This window comes from Mobula hypostoma, chromosome 23 (genome assembly GCF_963921235.1).
Source record: "Mobula hypostoma chromosome 23, sMobHyp1.1, whole genome shotgun sequence".
Lineage (NCBI taxonomy): Eukaryota > Metazoa > Chordata > Chondrichthyes > Myliobatiformes > Myliobatidae > Mobula > Mobula hypostoma.
The window spans coordinates 16,362,054-16,379,512 of NC_086119.1; the positions used below are offsets into that span (position 1 = coordinate 16,362,054).

Sequence of the window (17,459 nt, forward strand, 5' to 3'; positions counted from 1 at the left end):
GATCCCCGACCTGGATTTGGAGGCCTGACCTGGAGTCTGGAGGTCTGTCCTGGATCTAGCGGACAGTCCATGTGCGGGTGGGAGGGAGGAAAGAAGCTTGCTTTGCTCTTGTTGTTTTGTTGCTTGTGTTGTTCAGCTGAGCATTATGGACAAGCTATGTTGGCGCTAGAAAGCGTGGCAACACTTGCAGGCTGCCCCCAGCACCTCCCTAGGCTGTGTTGGCTGTTAATGCAAACGACACGTTTCTCTGTATGCTTCCATGTATTGTAGATATGATTAATAAATCTGAATCTGAATTCCACGTATGCACAGGTGCAATGAAAAACGTACTTGCAGCAGCATCAGATAAATGAAATTCCCAAGAAAAGCATAAATCAAACCCTGACTATACAAAACTATACAAGAAAGAATAGTTGGAACAAAAAAATAAGTCTATTGTAGTGCAAAGTGGTTATAGTTATGGTACACTGAGATAGTGATTGGGTTGTGCATGTTGGTTCAAGAACTGAATGTCTGAAGGAAGGTAGTTTTTCTTGAACCTGGCGGTGTGGAATTTCAGCTTCTTTACCTCTTGCCTGATGGTAGCTGTGAGAAGACGGCATGGCCCAGATGGTGGGCATTTTTGATGGTGCGTTTACCTTCTCAAGGCAATGCCTCATGTGCTATTGATGCTAGGGAGGGATATGCCTGTGATGTACTAGGCTGAGTCCACTACTCTGTGCGGTTTCTTACGATACTGTGCATTTGAATTGTTATTCCAGGGCTTGATGCGTGGGTAATCAAGGGACTTTTGTTACCATTCTCCAACACTTTCCACTACACCTGATGACAGTACTGGGTGGGTAATGTTTTGCCACCTTACCAAAGCTAACGCTAAGTACATTCACAAGACTTTAGGCAGCTTTGTTCACTTGCAATCAAGAGTCCAAGCACAGTCCCAAGAGCCAATGCTTACTCCAGCAGTCGTCAACGCAGTCTGCTCCAGGTTAAACCCAGGCTGTTACGGCAGTTCTAAGGTGATTGGAGGAAAGTATAGGGGGTGGATGTTCCTTTACCAGAAAATGGTGAATGTGTGGAAACCCTACCAAGGGTGGTGGTGAAGGCAGATGAACATTGAACCCATGAACACTACCTCACAACTGTTTGTGCACGACTTATTTAATTTAACAATTTCACACATATATACTTTATACTTTGTCACCAAATAATTGATACTAGAACGTACTTTCATCACAATGATATTTGATTCTGTGCTTCCCGCTCCCTGGATTACAAATCGATAGTAAATATTAAAAATTTAAATTATAGATCATAAATAGAAAATAGAAAAATGGAAAGTAAGCTAGTGCAAAAAAACCAAGAGGCAGGTCCGGATATTTGGAGGATACGCCCCAGATCCGGGTCAGGATCTGTTCAGCAGTCTTATCACAGTTGGAAAGAAGCTGTTCCCAAATCTGGCCATACGAGTCTTCAAGCTCCTGAGCCTTCTCCCGGAGGGAAGAGGGACGAAAAGTGTGTTGGCTGGGTGGGTCGTGTCCTTGATTATCCTGGCAGCACTGCTCCGACAGTGTGCGGTGTAAAGTGAGTCCAAGGACGGAAGATTAGTTTGTGTAATGTGCTGTGCCATGTTCACGATCTTCTGCGGTTTCTTCTGGTCTTGGACAGGACAACTTCCATACCAGGTTGTAATGCACCCTAGAAGAATGCTTTCTACAGTGCATCTATAAAAATTAGTGAGGGTTTTAGGGGACAAGCCAAATTTCTTTAGTTTTCTCAGGAAGTAAAGGCGCTGGTGGGCCTTCTTGGCAGTGGACTCTGCTTGGTTGGACCAAGTCAGGTCATTTGTGATATTGACCCCCAGAGGAACTTAAAGCTTTTGACCTGTTCCACTTGCGCACCACTGATGTAAATTGGGTCTTGCTGTCCGCTACTCCTTCTGAAGTCAACAACCAATTCCTTCGTCTTGCTGACGTTGAGGGTAGGTTATTGTCTTCGCACCATGCCACCAGGTTCTTAATTTCCTCTCTGTACTCAAACTCATCATTACCCGAGATACGGCCTACAATTGTTGTGTCATCAGCAAACTTATATATTGAGTATATATACACATAGGTACACAACACTAGTTGTAATTCACAGTTTTTATTATTATGGTACTGCTGCCTCAAAAACAACAAATTTCACAACATATTCCGGTGATATTAGACCTGATTCTGATACATTTGAGAATGCATTTCCAGGGCGGGGGGTAGAGGCAGGTATATTGGGGACATTTTAGAGACTCGTAGATAGGGACCTGGATGACAGCAAAATTGGGGCTATGAAGGAGAGAACAGTTAGAGTAATCTTAGAGAGGGTTAAAAGGGTTGGCACAACATTGTGGGCTGAAGGGCCTGTACTGTTCTATGTTCTAAATACCGAACAAGGAAGAAAAGGCAAGTTGTCTTTGCTGCCCTTCACTCGGCTGAATTCCGTGTGGGAAACCAAGAAAGGCCTCTTTACACTGCTCTCCTAAAATGTTTAATACCCCTGTTACATCCCATGTTTTTCCAGCATTAAATTTAGACTGTATCACATTGTTGAGCCTTAACCCAGACAGCGCTGCTAACCGTAAGTAAATATAGCTCCAGTGAATGTTTGTGGCCAGAGCCAATCCTACAAAAGGAATTCTTTTCACACAGTTCCTCCAGCATTTTGTGTGTGCTAGTCTTTTCTCAGTTTGTAGACATTAGTGCCTTGGTTACACTCATTCAGAAATCTAACCTCCCCCCCTCCCACCCCCCAATATTCAGTTAGATGTGTAGTTGTTGAGCCATTTTAGCTGGATCAGGTCACAGTAAATTAACTTCCCGTGGCCAGGTCACGTTTATTTTCAGTTTGGAGTGAACTGAATCATAACAAGGACAGTCAGTTTGGAAGAAGAAATTTTAATTTGTCTTTAAGTATGTACGGGATGGCACAGTAACATAGCAATTGCTTTCCGGCTTCATGGATCACCAATGGGGGTTTGATTCCGAAGAGTGTCTGTAAGGAGTTTGTACATTCTCCCCGTGACCACACTGAGTGCCCGGGTTTTCCACCACATTCCAATGATGTACAGTTAGGGTTAGTGAGCAGTGGCCGTGCTATGTTTGGCACTGGAAGCGTGGTGAAAGTTGCAGGCTGATCTCACTGATTTGATTTGACACAAACAACACACTTCACTGCATGATTTAATCAACAGGTGGCAAATAATACGTATCATTTCATTGGCAAAATATTTCAAGTTTCTCAACGATTGCAGTAAAAAAAAACAGGAGTGAAAGAAAATAAGCACAAGAGATTCTGCAGATACTGGAGATCTTGAACAACACACACAAAATGCTGGGGGAGCAAAGCAGGTCAGGCAGCATCTACGGAGAGGAATAAACTGTCGATATTTCAGGCTGCGATGTCGTGATGAAGAGTCTCAGCCCGAAATGTCAATGGTTCATTTCCCTCCAAAGAAGCTCCAGAGTTCCTCCAGTATTTAGTGTGTGTTGTTCTAAATAATAAAATACCCAGAATCCCTGGAGAGAGAAAAAGAGTTAATTAAAGTTCGTTGACCCAGAATGTTAAATTACCTTCTGTTTTTACCATAATTCAGCTTGCACCTTCAATCGTTTAAGGTCATTGTACGCCAAGAACGGGAAAGTGCTGGGAGTTCTTAGCAGTTCTGAAGCATCTCAGGCACGTTTCTCTGTCCAAGGAGATTTTTGTTACTTACTCATTGTTTTTGGATTCTGGGTTTTGCTGGCGATTTATTGTCCGTCTCTTCCTGCACCTGGTACAAATAGCTGGCCAGGCCGAATTCAGAGAGTATTATGGAGTCACTGACAGGCCTGGCTGCTTCCGAGTCTGAAGCACAAAGTACAAAGTAAATTGATTATCAAAGTCCGCATACGTCACCAAATATTAGCCCGATGCTTCTCAAGTCGCAGGAAGCCGGAGCAGTGAGCAGCAGCTTTGTGTGGACCGATGTTCCTCAGTCAGGTGCTCATTCTTCCTGTTTCTGTGTGGGATTTGGTGAAAACTCAAAGTAGTATGCACTGTGGATGTCTCCAATTTAAACTTCTTCCTGAAAGCCCTCACAGCCGACCCAGAACACTTCCATTATTACTGAGTTAGTGTCCAAATTCAAACAGTATGTATGAGATATTGAGGGATACCAGACCATGGTGAACTCATTGCTGTACTATGCTAAACTCAGCTAAATACTTTCAGCATTTTCTATTTTTATTTCAGATTTGCAACATCTGCAGTTTTTGCTGTTAGAAAGGTTTAATCTGGGTGAATACAGAAGAGGTTTATCCATGAGGTGTCCATTTACACAAAGCAAAATGTGGAACGTATCAAGATTGTCTGTACCATGACCAGATTTTAGCAGGGCGTAAATATTGTAGTTCATTCAAAATTTTTAAAGCACTTTGTCACTGAACAGCCATCTTTAGCCCATCACTCAGCACTCAAATTATGCTTCGACAAACAGCTGGCCACCCACCCAGCTTTGAAATGTGCTTCGAGTTGCTGGTTTTAAGTGTCACTAGTCAAGACGAGAAATTCGTCACGTGGAGGTAAAATGAGTGTGTTTCAGTGTCCAACCTTTCACCACAGTTAAACCAGGAAAATAATTCATGGAACAGAGAAACAATATAGACTCAGTGGCCCCTTTATTAGGTACAGGGGTGGAACCTGGTGTGGTCAACTACCACAGTAGCCCATCAATTTCAAGGTTTGCAGATTGTGTGCTCAGAGGTGCTCTTCTGTACACTATTGTAACATATCGTTATTTGAGTTACGGTCACCTTTCTGTCAGCTTGAGAGAGTCTGGCCATTCTCCTTTGACCTCTCTCATTAACAAGGTGTTTTCACGCGCAGAACTGCCGCTCACTGGATGCTTGTTTTTTTTTTGCACCATTCCCTGTAATCTCTAGAGAATGATGTGCATGAAAATCCCAGGGCATCAGCAGTTTCTGAGGTACTCAAACCACCCTGTCTGGCACCAACTATCGATCCACAGATAAAGTCACTTAGACCACATTTCTTCCCCAATCTGATGTTTGGTCTGAATAGCAACTGAACCTCTTGACCATGTCTGCATGCTTTAATGCAATGAGTTGCTGCAACATAATTGGTTGACTAGATATTTCCATTAATGAGCAGGCATACAGGTGCATCTAATAAATTGACCACAGAGTGTAAAATAATGAAAGTATGGTCACAATAAAGCATAAAGAAAATGTGAGTTATGCCCTTTATTTTGTTGAAATGTATTTAAGACAGCCTGTTTATAAGACACCAGTATCTCTACAGTACAGGTCAGTAAATGAAAGTATATACACATCCTCTAGCTTGTTCTGACTTGCACCTTTTGCGTATACTGTAAGGCTCAACACCTCTGAAGGCTAAATGTACTTTTTTCTCTCGAAGCTCCTTTTCCAGGTAGTTTGTAAGGAACAGCTCAACTGGAGGCAGTAGCTCCCTGGTAGCTCACTCACTGATCACTTGCAATGGGAGGGTCATTAAAGTTTGAATATACAGTGCCTATAAAAATATTCACCCCTCCCCTCCCCTTGGAAGTTTTCATGTTTTATTGTTTTCCAACATTGGATCACATTGAATTTAATTCGGCTTTTTTGACACTGGTCAACGGAAAAAACTCTTCTGTGTCAAAGTGGAAACAAATTTCTACAAATTGGTCTAGATTTATTACAATTATTTTGTGTTTAATAACTGATTGCATAATTACTCACCCCTTTCAAGTCAGTATTTATTAGGTGCACATTTGGCAGCAATTATAGACTTGAGTCTCTGTGGATAGGTCTCTATCAACTTTGCAATTTTTCCCCATTCTTCTTTACAATACTGCTCAAGCTCTTTCAGATTTTCATGGGGATCGTGAATAAGCAGCCCTTTTCAAGTCCAGCCACAAATTCTCAAAAGGATTGAGGTCTGGACTTGGCCACTTCAGGACATTAACATTGTTGTTTTTAAACCATTCCTGTGAGCTTTGGCTTCATGCTTGGATTCATTGTCTTGCTGAAAAAACAAATCCTTTACCAAGCTGCAGTTCTTTTGCAGACTGCATCAGGTTTTCCTCCAGGATTTCCCTGTCTTTTACTGCATTCATTTTACCCTCTGCTTTCACAAGCCTTCCAGGGCCTGCTGCAGTGAAGCATTCCCACAGCATGATGCAGCCACCACCACGCTTCACAGTAGGGAAGTTATATTTTTGATGACGTGCGGTGTTTGGCTTACGCCAAACATAGCATTTAGTCTGATGGCCAAAAAGCTTGAATTTGGTTTCATCAGACCATAGAACCTTCTTCCAGCTGACTTCAGAGTCTCCCCACATGCCTTCTGGTAAACTCTAGCCAAGATTTCATTTGAGTTTTTTTTTCCCCAATAGTGGCTTTCTCTTTGCCACTGTCCCATAAATCTCTGGTTGGGGAAGCATCCGAGCAACAATTGTTGTATGTGCAGTCTCTGCCATCTCAGCCACTGAAGCTTGTATCTCCTCCAGCGTTGTCATAGGTCTCCTGGTCGCCTCCCTCACTAAACCCCTTCTTGCATGGTCATTCAGTTTTTGAAAAAGGCCTGCTGTGGGCAGACTTACAGCTGTTCCATTTTTTTTCCATTTCTTGATGATTGACTTAGGGATAGTCAGTAACTTGGAAATTTTTTTGTAACCATCTCCTGATTTGTGCTTTTCAATAACCTTTTTAGGGAGTTGCTTGAAGTATTCTTTTGTCTCATGGTGTAATTTTTGCCAGGATACTGACTCACCAGCAGTTGGACCTTCCAGATACAGGTGATTTTTTACTACGGTCAATTGAAACACTTTGACTGCGCACATCCATTTAACTAATTATGCGACTTCTAAAACCAAATGGCTGCACCAGTGATGATTTGGCATGTCATATTAAAGGGGATGAATACTTACAAGACCACGAGACATAGGAGCATAATTCGGCCACTTGGCCCATCGAATCTCCTCTACCATTCAATCATGGCTGATCCTTTTCTCCTTTTCTTACCCCCACTCCCCGTAACCTTTGATGATGTGCCCAATGAAGAATATATCAATTTCTGCCTTAAATATACCCAACAACCTGGCCTCCATAGCTGCCTGTGGTAACAAATTCCACAGATTCATCACCCTCTGGCTAAAGAAATTTCTCTGCATCTCTGTTTTAAATGGACGCTCCTCTATCCTTTTGTCCTAGACTCTCCCACTATGAGAAACATCCTTTCCACATCCACTCTGTCTAGGCTTTTCAACATTCAAAAGGTTTCAATGAGATCCTCCCTCAGCCTTCTAAATTCCAGTGAGTACAGACCCAGAGCCATCAACATTCCTCATATAATAACCCTTTCATTCCCAAATCATCCTTGTACTCTCTCCAATGCAAGCACATCTTTTCTTAGATGAGGAGCCCAAAACTCTTCACAAAACTCAAGGAGAGGCCTCACCAGTGCCTTATAAAGCCTCAGCATCACATCCTTGCTCTTGTATTCTAGACCTCTTGAAATGAATGCTAACATTGCACTTGCCTTCCTCACCACCGTCTCAACCTACAAGTTAACCTTTAGGGTGTTCTGCACAAGAAATCTTTGACCCTTTGCAGCTCAGATTTTTGGACTTTCTCTGCATTTAGAAAACAGTCTGCACATTTATTTCTACTACCAAAGTGCATGACCATGCATTTTCCAATATTGTATTTTATTTGCCACTTTCTTGCCCATTCTCCTAATCTGTCTAAGCCCTTCTGCAGCCTTTGTTCCCTCCACTAATCTTCATGTCATCTGCAAACTTAGCAGCAAAGCCATCTATTCCATCATGTAAATTATTGATATACAGCAGGTCAAACACCGACCCCTGTGGAACACCACTAGTCACTGGCAGCCAACCAGAAAAAGATGCTCTTATTCCTACTCACTGCCTCCTACCGATCAGCCAATGCTCCAACTACACTAGTAACTTTCGTGTAATACCATTAGCTTGTAACTTGGTAAGGAGCCTCATGTGTGGCACCTTGTCAAAAGCCTTCTGAAAGTCCAAATATACAACATCCACTGCATCCCTTTTATCTATCCTGCTTGGAATCTCCTCAAAGAATTCCAACAGGTTAATCAGCCAAGATTTTCCCTCAAGGAAACCATGTTGACTTTGTCCTATCTTGTCCTGTGTCACCAAGTACTCCATCACCTCGTCCTTAACAATTGACTCCAACATCTTCCCAACCACTGAGGTCAGGCTAACTGGCCTATAATCTCCTTTCTGCTGTCTTCCTCCTTTCTTTAAAAGTGGAGTGACATTTGCAATTTTCCAGTCCTTTGGCACCATGCCAGAGTCCGATGAGTTTTGAAAGATCATTACTAATGCCTCCACAATCTGTACTGCTACCTCTCTCAGAACACTACGGTGCAGATCATCTGGTCCAGGTGAATTATGTACCCTTAGATTTTTCAGCTTTTTGAGCACCTTCTCCCTTGTAATAGTAACTGCACCCGCTTCTCTTCCCTCACACCCTTCAACACCTGGCACACTGCTAGTGCCTTCCACTGGTGCAAAATACTCATTTAGTTCATCTGCCATTTCCTTGTTCCCTGTTATTATTTCTCCAGCCTTATTTTCTAGTGGTCCTACATCCACTCTAATCTCTCTTTTATTTTTTACATACTTGAAAAAACCTTTACTATCCACTTTTGATATTATTTGCTAGCTTGCTTTCATATTTCATCTTTTCCCTCCTAATGATTCTTTTAGTTGCTCTCTATAGGTTTTTAAAAGCTTCCCAATCCTCCATCTTGCCGCTAATTTTTGCTTTGTATGCCCTCCCTTTTGCTTTTACATTAGCTTTGACTTCCCTTGTTAGACACAATTGTACTATTTTGCCGTTTGAGTACTTCTTCATTTTTGGAATACATCTATCCGGCACCCTTCTCATTTTTCCCAGAAACTCATGCCATTGCTGCTATGCTGACATCCGTGCTAGCATCTCTTTCCAATTTACTTTGGCCAACTCATCTCTCATAACACTAATTTCCACTGTAATACTGCTACGTCAGATTTTACTTTCTCCCTCTCAAATTTCAAGTTGAACTCAATCATATTGTGATAACTACCTCCTAAGGGTTCTTTTACCTTAAGCTCCCTATTTGCTTCTGGTTCATTACATTACACTCAATCCAGTACAGTTGATCCCCTAGCAGGCTCAACGACAAACTACTCTAAAAAGCCATCCCGTAGGCATTCAACAAACTCACTCTCTTGAGATCAACTACCAACCTGATTTTCCCAATTGACCTGCATGTTAAAATCTCCCATGACTATCATAGCATTGCCCTTTTGACAAGCCTTTTCTATTTCCCAATGTAATCTGTGGTCCACATCCCAGCTGCTGTTGGGAGGCTAGTATATGACTGCCATCAGGGTCCTTTATCCTTGCAGTTTCTTAGCTCAACCCACAAGGATTCGCCATCTTCTGATCCTATGTCACATCTTTCTACTGATTTGATGCCTTTCTTTACCAGCAGAGCCACACCACCCCCTCTGCCTACCTTCCTATCCCTCCGATACAACGTGTAACCTTGGACGTTCAGCTCCCAACTACAACCATCCTTCAGCCACGATTCAGTGATGGCCACAACATACCTGCCAGTCTGTAATAGTGCAACAAGATCATTAATTATACAATCAATGATTCTGTGTTTTATATTAGTAATTAATCTAGATCACTTTGTAGAAATCTATTTTCACTTTGACACGAAAGGGTCTTTTTCTGTTGATCAGTCAAAAAAAGCCAAATTTAACTCACTGTGTACAATTTTGTAAAACAATAAAACATGAAAACTTTCGAAGGGAGTGAGTAGTTACTGCATTGTTTATTTTTCATTTTCTTTATTTCTCTCCCTCACACAAACACAAACACACCAGTCTAAAGCAATCAGGAAGCTCTGATTTTCCTGCTGTTTCTATCAGGAATCAGCAACCGTGACACAGTCAAGTAAGTGTACACCAAGTTAGATTAAGTCCCTTGTCCTAAGGTAATGTTCCCAAAGCAGTAGTGCTTTCACATTCCTAATGAACAGTAGTGTGTTCTCATTCAGATCTTCACTCTAAACCTCCCAAGGTTTAGACTATTTGTTGAGCTAACAAGCTGAGGGTGAGGATCAGCCAGACATAACAAAATGCATTTAATTTTGATTCAGACCTAACAAAGTACAATTTGGGAGGTACTAAAATTGATTTCAGAATGTTAAAATAATGATCAAATAATTAAACTGCATGTTCATGATTCAATGTGGCCTTCATCACATTGAACTGATTGCCCCCTCCCACCCACCAAAAGGTCAACAGCCTAGAAATTACTTTTGAGCTTTAGTAGCTAGATCCTTTTACACAACTGATATTCGCACACAATTTTAAGAGGCACTCAATTAATGTGAAAGGGTAACAGTTTTCTTGAAGTAACATGTAAGGGAATTTCAAGGAGAGGGTTGAGTATTTTGTACGGAAGGAAATTTCAAAGTGACGGTGTTTTGTGGCTGTAGCGGCGGCTCTAAACAGCAAATAAAAAAAGCACTCTACAAACCCTGGTTGCAATAATGAGTTGTTTAATTAAATTGATTTAGATTTCATTGGTGTTGTTCACATGAAATTAAAAATAGGTTACAGTTAGACCCCCCCCATCTATTACCTCAGTCACTGCACTGTAAACACTTGAAACAATTTTTTATAATGCTGTTTCCATTGTAAATATATGCTGGTATTGATATACATTTTATTCCATATCTGTATTTCTAACCTCATTTTTATATTATTCTTTATTCTGTATGGTTGTTGAATATTGCTGTTTTTGTTGTGTGTTACACTAACGCAGAACAGCAAATTCCCAGTCCATGTCTATGGTGAATAAAGCTGATCTTCCTTGATCCTTCAGTTAATTAACCCAATTCTAAGTGTCACGCAAACACTGACAAATGTGACAGATACATGGCTTCAAGTCAGCATAATATATTCATGAGGAAACTGTTCCAACTGTGCGTTTATTTACCAAAATTACACAATAGGCTCATTATAACATTACACAAAAGTCAAACTGGTGGCTGTTCTGAAATTGTAAAAGTGCAGTCCCAGATTGACACCGGACAGTTAACAGAAACAAGTAATCAAGAACATTTACATCCTGAAAGCAGGCACATGAAAGTTCTTTAGAAGAACCCAGCCTTAAATAAACACAATAAATATAAAAGGCAAGGAAGATTCTCAAAATAGGGGATTGTGCTCAATGGGCTTTTCATTCAGCATGGGGCCCATCAATATACACATACTGCTTCTAGTTACAGGGAGAGCAAAGGACAAACTCTTTCAGTGTTTCTGTACATTGAATATAGACAATCCTGCCACCTTTTTTTAGGGTTATGATTTTCAAAGACTTTTTTTCTGAAAAGCAAGTTCAGCAAGCACAACAAAGCTAAGGTTATTGTATTCAAGACTGTGGCCCAAGATGGATCTTGGACATGCCTTCTCTCTACAATTTCCCACTTAGGATTAGTAAAGGATTTATTTCTGTTATTATTAAATTACTGGGTTTCTTCACAAATACCAAGTGGACATTAGTTAAACTTCACTAGGTTTTCTTAAGTTAGAGGCAAGTCAGTTATTCTTCCACAAGTAATTCATCATTTTAGTGGCATTACAAAATACATTGAAAGCTACATTCAGGAAATGGGCCTTCACTGGCAGAACCCTTTCATAATTACTTAAGATCTTCCAGCCATGATGCACATTCAAATGAATTTACTTCAGCCCACTGCTGATATTTTTGTTTAAACAACGGTATATTTAAATACTGTTGCAAGAGTTTACCTTGATGTCCTGGGACACAGAATTAGGTAGAATATTATATTTCTTGATTGGTACCCATTCCTGGTGATTCAGCCATGCTGAATCTGTGTGATCACAGTCAGCTTCACGACTCGGGACTGGTGAGGGCAGAGGGCTTGAAATAGAAAAGAAACTATCCCAGGACCTTCTGTTTCTGAATGATACCCAGCTGCCTCTGTTATTTATGGAATGTATCTCTAGCCATTAACTGTATCTTCAGTGGGATAAGGATAGTCTAAGCTAAGGTTATTATATTCAAGACTGTGGCCCACACTTCAGGCTTGCTGAAGGTGGATCTTGGACTTGCTTTCCCTCTATAAATTAACTGGATGACAATAGGTTTATTTACAAATACTTAACTATGATGAACTCTAGTAACAGAACAAACTGCTGATGCTTATTATCCAGGCCAGCAAGTCTTTAGGAAGGGAAATTAGAAGAGTGGTACCTCACCGCATCTCCGGGATTGAGGTCCCAAAGCCACCGTCTGCTGTTTGTGGTACTTTACAAGCTTTCCCAATGAAGCATGATGCAATGGCAATTATCCAGCCTTTCTTCTGAGGAATCTGCCAGAACTTGGCTCAGAAACAGTGTCTCCATTCACATAGAAGGGACAAAGGCATGTTCTATGTAATTTACACTTTTGATTAATTGTTTTCATTTATGTAGAGGTTTTAAGATTAGTTTCTAAGTGTTTTAAAATTTCTGTGTGTTTCAGTTTTTATATTTTTAATAACTTAGCACTGTTAATAACTTCAGTTGTCTTGAGATGATCTTTAAAGGGTTCAGAAACACTCAGTTTTTGACGGCTAGTCGAGGTACAGAGTGCAACTCATTGGGCTGAAGAAGATTTTTGTCACGTTTGACGGGATTTACCTGTGCGAGGTTCCTAAGGTTCTGTGCTCCGAGGATCAAGCCAATTTGGGTCGCACAAGTTTATCCCAGGGAAATGCAGTCAGTCAGCTCAGATATTTCTTGCATTCAGCAGCTAGTTGCTGATTGTAATATCAAGGCCAGTAATAACAAGACATTTCCTCTTGTGCTTAAAGATGACTATTTTTTTTATTAGCTTATGCTATGGAGCTTCAGAGTTTTTAAAAATGAGATTTGGCCCTCAAGATCTTTAAGTTTCCTGCATCAATTGGCATTATGCACAATAATCAATGTTACAGTTGTACTAAGCTCTCTAAAGTAGGAATATAGAGCTAACACTTCCTATGAGGCTGCTTTGAACATTTTGCTTCTACATGCTCTTGCAGGTAAAGCTATTCCAACAATGGTTGAGTTCTGAGGACCACAGTGGTATTACACCAAAGTCGGAAAGGGCACCCATGTGGTTTCCAGACCAAACACAAGACCCTACTTTCTCATGCCAGAGCATTGTCCTGCTGGGAAGATCTGACCCAATGAAATCCAGATTTTGCCAAGAAAGTTGTGTTGAAAAGGGAGTAGAATACATGGCAGCTACTGAGGAAATAGATGGTTGAGAGAAATTTTAAATGATATATTATTTGAAGTGTGTATTAATGTCTTTAGATTTTAATCTTTTGTTGGTATTAATGATGAGTTATAAAATAGATCTAATCTTTTCCCGAGATCAATGTGGGGTGGGATTCTACTTGATGTTTTAATCACATTCTAATAATAACTGCTCAAAGAAACTAAAAAATACCTAATCAGCAACCTATCTTAGTTTACTTTACACCATTTAAAGAATATTGAGAATTTCTTATCTTTATAACGATACAACTTTAAAATTTATCTCATTACTTTGCAGATGCACAGAGTCCTTGATGATTGGACAAATGAGGCAGTTGCTGCTTTTAATATTAACAGTGAACACACTCAGAATGGCCGTAATGTTCTAAAGGGTTCTGGAATGCTTTACGGAAAATAAGTTCCAGGATGTGACAAAATGTCAAGATTCAACACATTAAATGTCTAACCTTTTCACTGAAGTAAAATCATGTCATTTACTGGACGGTGGAATGAACGGGATTTCATCACCTCAGTGATTAGTGTTAAGTGTTTCTTCACAATTTCCATCTGGCGACATCTGTCACCATAACAGGATCTTTGCAATTCCAACAGAGCACCTTTATGTGCAGTTCTGATGAGTGGTAGGCACTGTAGCAACTGTTTCAGGTAATTGCTAGGTGATTACTCCCCTGCTAAGAAGTAATCCTACGTTCTGATGTTTAGAATACCTCCCGCCTTGAACTGTTGTACAACTGTAGCTGCATGTCCGAATTCTAAGAAACACACTTTTTTTGTGCAAAATGTTAATCACAGAATAAAATCTTGTGTGAAATTTTCTAGCTGTGGTTTTATATACATTTCATGGTGGAACGTGAGCTTGCCTTGTAATATCAGAGTTTAAAAATGCTTATGGTAGAGAATTTCAACTCCAGTGCAGGTTGACAGAACATCAACTACTCATTAAATTCTTGAGTTACTCCTAGGCTCTGCATGGCCGGAGGTTGTCACAAATGGAAAATGACCGCAGTTGCAAGGCTGGATTCATATCTGCAGGAACATGGGGGGGAAGGAAACAAACAGGATGGTGCTGATCCAAGGAAAAGAGCAGGAAGGGGAAAAGGACCATTGCCAGGGGGTTATCTGGGCCAATGTCACCCTTGTACTTTGCTTACAGTCTCTTTTTAATGAGTTTCTCCAGTTTGCGGATCCTGGAAGATTCCTGCTCTGGGGAAGGGGCAGACAGTGCCGTCGTTAAAGTGTTCTCTCCCCCCGAAGGAGGAACCGGCAGCCTCTGGCGGAACAGTTCCAGCATGCTGCTCTGCTCACTCCGCTTCAAACCCTGCAAATCCAGAAAGCAAGACATCACCATCAATGTGCGCGCTGCTCAGGATTTGCAGCTAAGCTTCCTTCAAGTTCAAGTTTACTGTCATCGAACTGCCAACACGTATACCACCAAACAACACAGTGCTCCTCTGGACCAAGGTGCACAACACAGTACCCGTAACTCACACACAACACCACGTGAAGTAATATTACTGCAAATAAATTAACAAATAATGAAATATATTTCAGAAGACCCACACTAAGCACAAGGTGCGTTTACGACACAAAGTGGAAACAGTAAGCAGTATAATAAGGCTGGCGCCTCGTAAGTGATGAGACCCTGGTGGTGGCAAGCAGTTCAGTAGTCTCATGGGCTGGAGGAAGGAGCTTTTCCCCATCCAAACAGTCCTTGTCCTCCTGCCTGATGGTAAGGGGTCAAAGAGATTGTGGGATGGATGGGAGGGATCCTTGACAATGCTAAGGTCGCTGCAAATGCAGTGCTCCTGATAACTCTCTCAAACCGACAACCCCAGTCTACCACAAAATTGAAGCAAGTGGCACAAATGCACCTACAAGGGAGCTATTCCAGCGGCTGGCTGACTAACCGCGAATTGCTAGAAACTGAAAAGTAAAAGTTTTCATTTTGGTATCATAGCATGTTTGCTCCGAGATCAAACCAAGGTTAACATGGTCTCACCTTCATGTCAAGAACCTTCTGGAATGTATCTGTGCTGCAGTCTGCCAGAAGTTTGATGTAATTATCTACAAACACCACTGATGCTTCGTGGGGGGCCATAACCACCTGCAAAATACAATAAACAAAAATAGCTTAAAATATAATTTGTTAGAATTTGGCTGTGCTTTTTAACTAGTTCAACTATCAAATTGCGTGAGTTACTACAATACTTCATTATATTTAAAAAAATATATATAAAACAAATCAACACACAGAAAATGCTGGAGGAACACAGAAGATTTGGAAGCACCTATGGAGAGGAATAAACAGTCAATGTTTCAGACAGAGATCCCTCATCAGGACTGCGATGCAGGGCCCTGGCCCGAAACAGCGACTGTTTATTCCTTTCCCTAGATATTCCAGTATTTTGCGTGTGGTGCTCTGAATTTCCAGCATCTTCAGGATCTCTGGTGTTTATATACAGTACTATGTCAAAATTGTGCCATTAAGATAATCTGATTCCTGAAGTTCAACATCAACAAAGCAAATCCCACAAATAATACTGAAATATTTGATGGTTTAATACTTTGTACTGTTGTTAGTTGAAGATAAACTGATGGCCTCCCACACCAAAACAGAAAACTTTTGGTTCATCTTTTGATTGGTACAGTGAAATTTCTGACACTGGCCCCTATAGTAAGAGGACAAGTCACTGGATCTAGATCAAAGCAACACACACAAAATGCTGGAGGAACTCAGCAGACCAGGCAGCATCTATGGAAAAAAAAGTACAGTTGACGCTTCAGGCCGAAATCTTTTGTCCTTGAGTCCTGTCGAAGGGTTTCGACCCGAAGTGTCGACTGTACTCTTTTCCATTGACGCTGCCTGGCCTGCTGAGTTTCTCCAGCATTTTGTGTGTGTTACTTGGATTTCTAGCATCTGCAGATGTTCTCTTGTTTGGAATCTAGATCAAATGCCTGATCCGAGGGAGTTTCCCTATTATCCAGCTACTGATGGACATGTCGCCACCCCACCCTCACCATCATCCTGTAGCCAAGTCCTCAAACTCTTCATCACTGGCACTACCCCTTCTCTCTGGAGGGCATAGTCTTAAGTGAACCTAGTTTTCTCTGTTTATTTTGCCTTTACCTTGAGATTTTCGATAAACACAATGATTCGGATCCCTTGTTCCTAATCTTCAAACTATGGGAGCTTTTCATTATTCTACAAAATGCTGTGAAGACTTTAAAAAATGATAATCTAGAAGTCACTGAGTTTGATTTTTTTCACTGGCTTAATTTTGGATGGATTCTGCAATGTGACGTGAAGGAGCGAGAGCTAATAGTCCTTCAATTTTTAAGTTCAGACTCTCATTCTTACAGGACCCAGAAAGGCAATGGTCACTGTCATTTTTTTTCCATGGTAGAGGAGTCTAGATTTAGAGGGTAAAGTGAGAGGGGAATGGGTCAAAAGGAACGAGAGGGACATTTCAACACAGAAGGTGGTATGTATGTATGATGAGTTGCCAGTAGAAGCAGTAGAGGCAGGTACAATTATATTCTTTAAAAATATTTAGACATGGTACATGGATATAAGGAAGGTTTACAGAGATATGGCTAAATGCAGGCAAATGGGACTAGCAGAGGTAGACAACTTGGCCAACACGAACGAGTTGGGTCAAAGACCCTGCTTCTGTGCAGTATAACTCTATGACTCGAATGCAGGGGTTCTCAACCTTTCTTATGCCAAAGACTCCTACCATTGACTGAGGGGTCCGAGGACCCCGGGTTGGGAACCCCTGCTCTAATGGGTCCAGTTGTTGTTGGCAAGAGAACAACATACATGAAACTTCTCTCTTCAGATGCAATCATTTGTTTTTATTTGATTGAAGCAATTATTTTCAAGGTAGTTTTACACCATCCATAAATATGTCCCATTAACAAGATCAATCTTCTCCAATACTTGACGTATAGAAGTAGAAATAGTGCAGACTTTCTCTTACAAAGTTGGCATTTGTATTTCATGGTGAAGGATTCAGTAGATCCACCATGCAGGGTGATAGACAGGCAA

The 17,459-nt window shown here is 41.0% G+C and overlaps 1 protein-coding gene across 2 annotated transcripts in view; it reads right to left on the reverse strand.

The window, feature by feature from the left end:
• Window positions 1–10,306: 10,306 nt before the first annotated feature.
• Window positions 10,307–17,459, reverse strand: part of vps53 (VPS53 subunit of GARP complex) — a 272,128-nt gene continuing 264,975 nt past the window's right edge. Inside the window, exons 21-22 of one of the 2 annotated variants that reach the window (XM_063031948.1) lie at window positions 15,411–15,515; window positions 10,307–14,729 (exon numbers count right to left, since the gene is read on the reverse strand). In XM_063031948.1, coding sequence (XP_062888018.1) covers window positions 14,559–14,729; window positions 15,411–15,515 — 276 coding nt within the window. In that variant the 3' untranslated portion in view covers window positions 10,307–14,558. The remainder of the gene's footprint in view (window positions 14,730–15,410; window positions 15,516–17,459) is intronic. The other variant, XM_063031949.1, reaches the window with a different exon arrangement.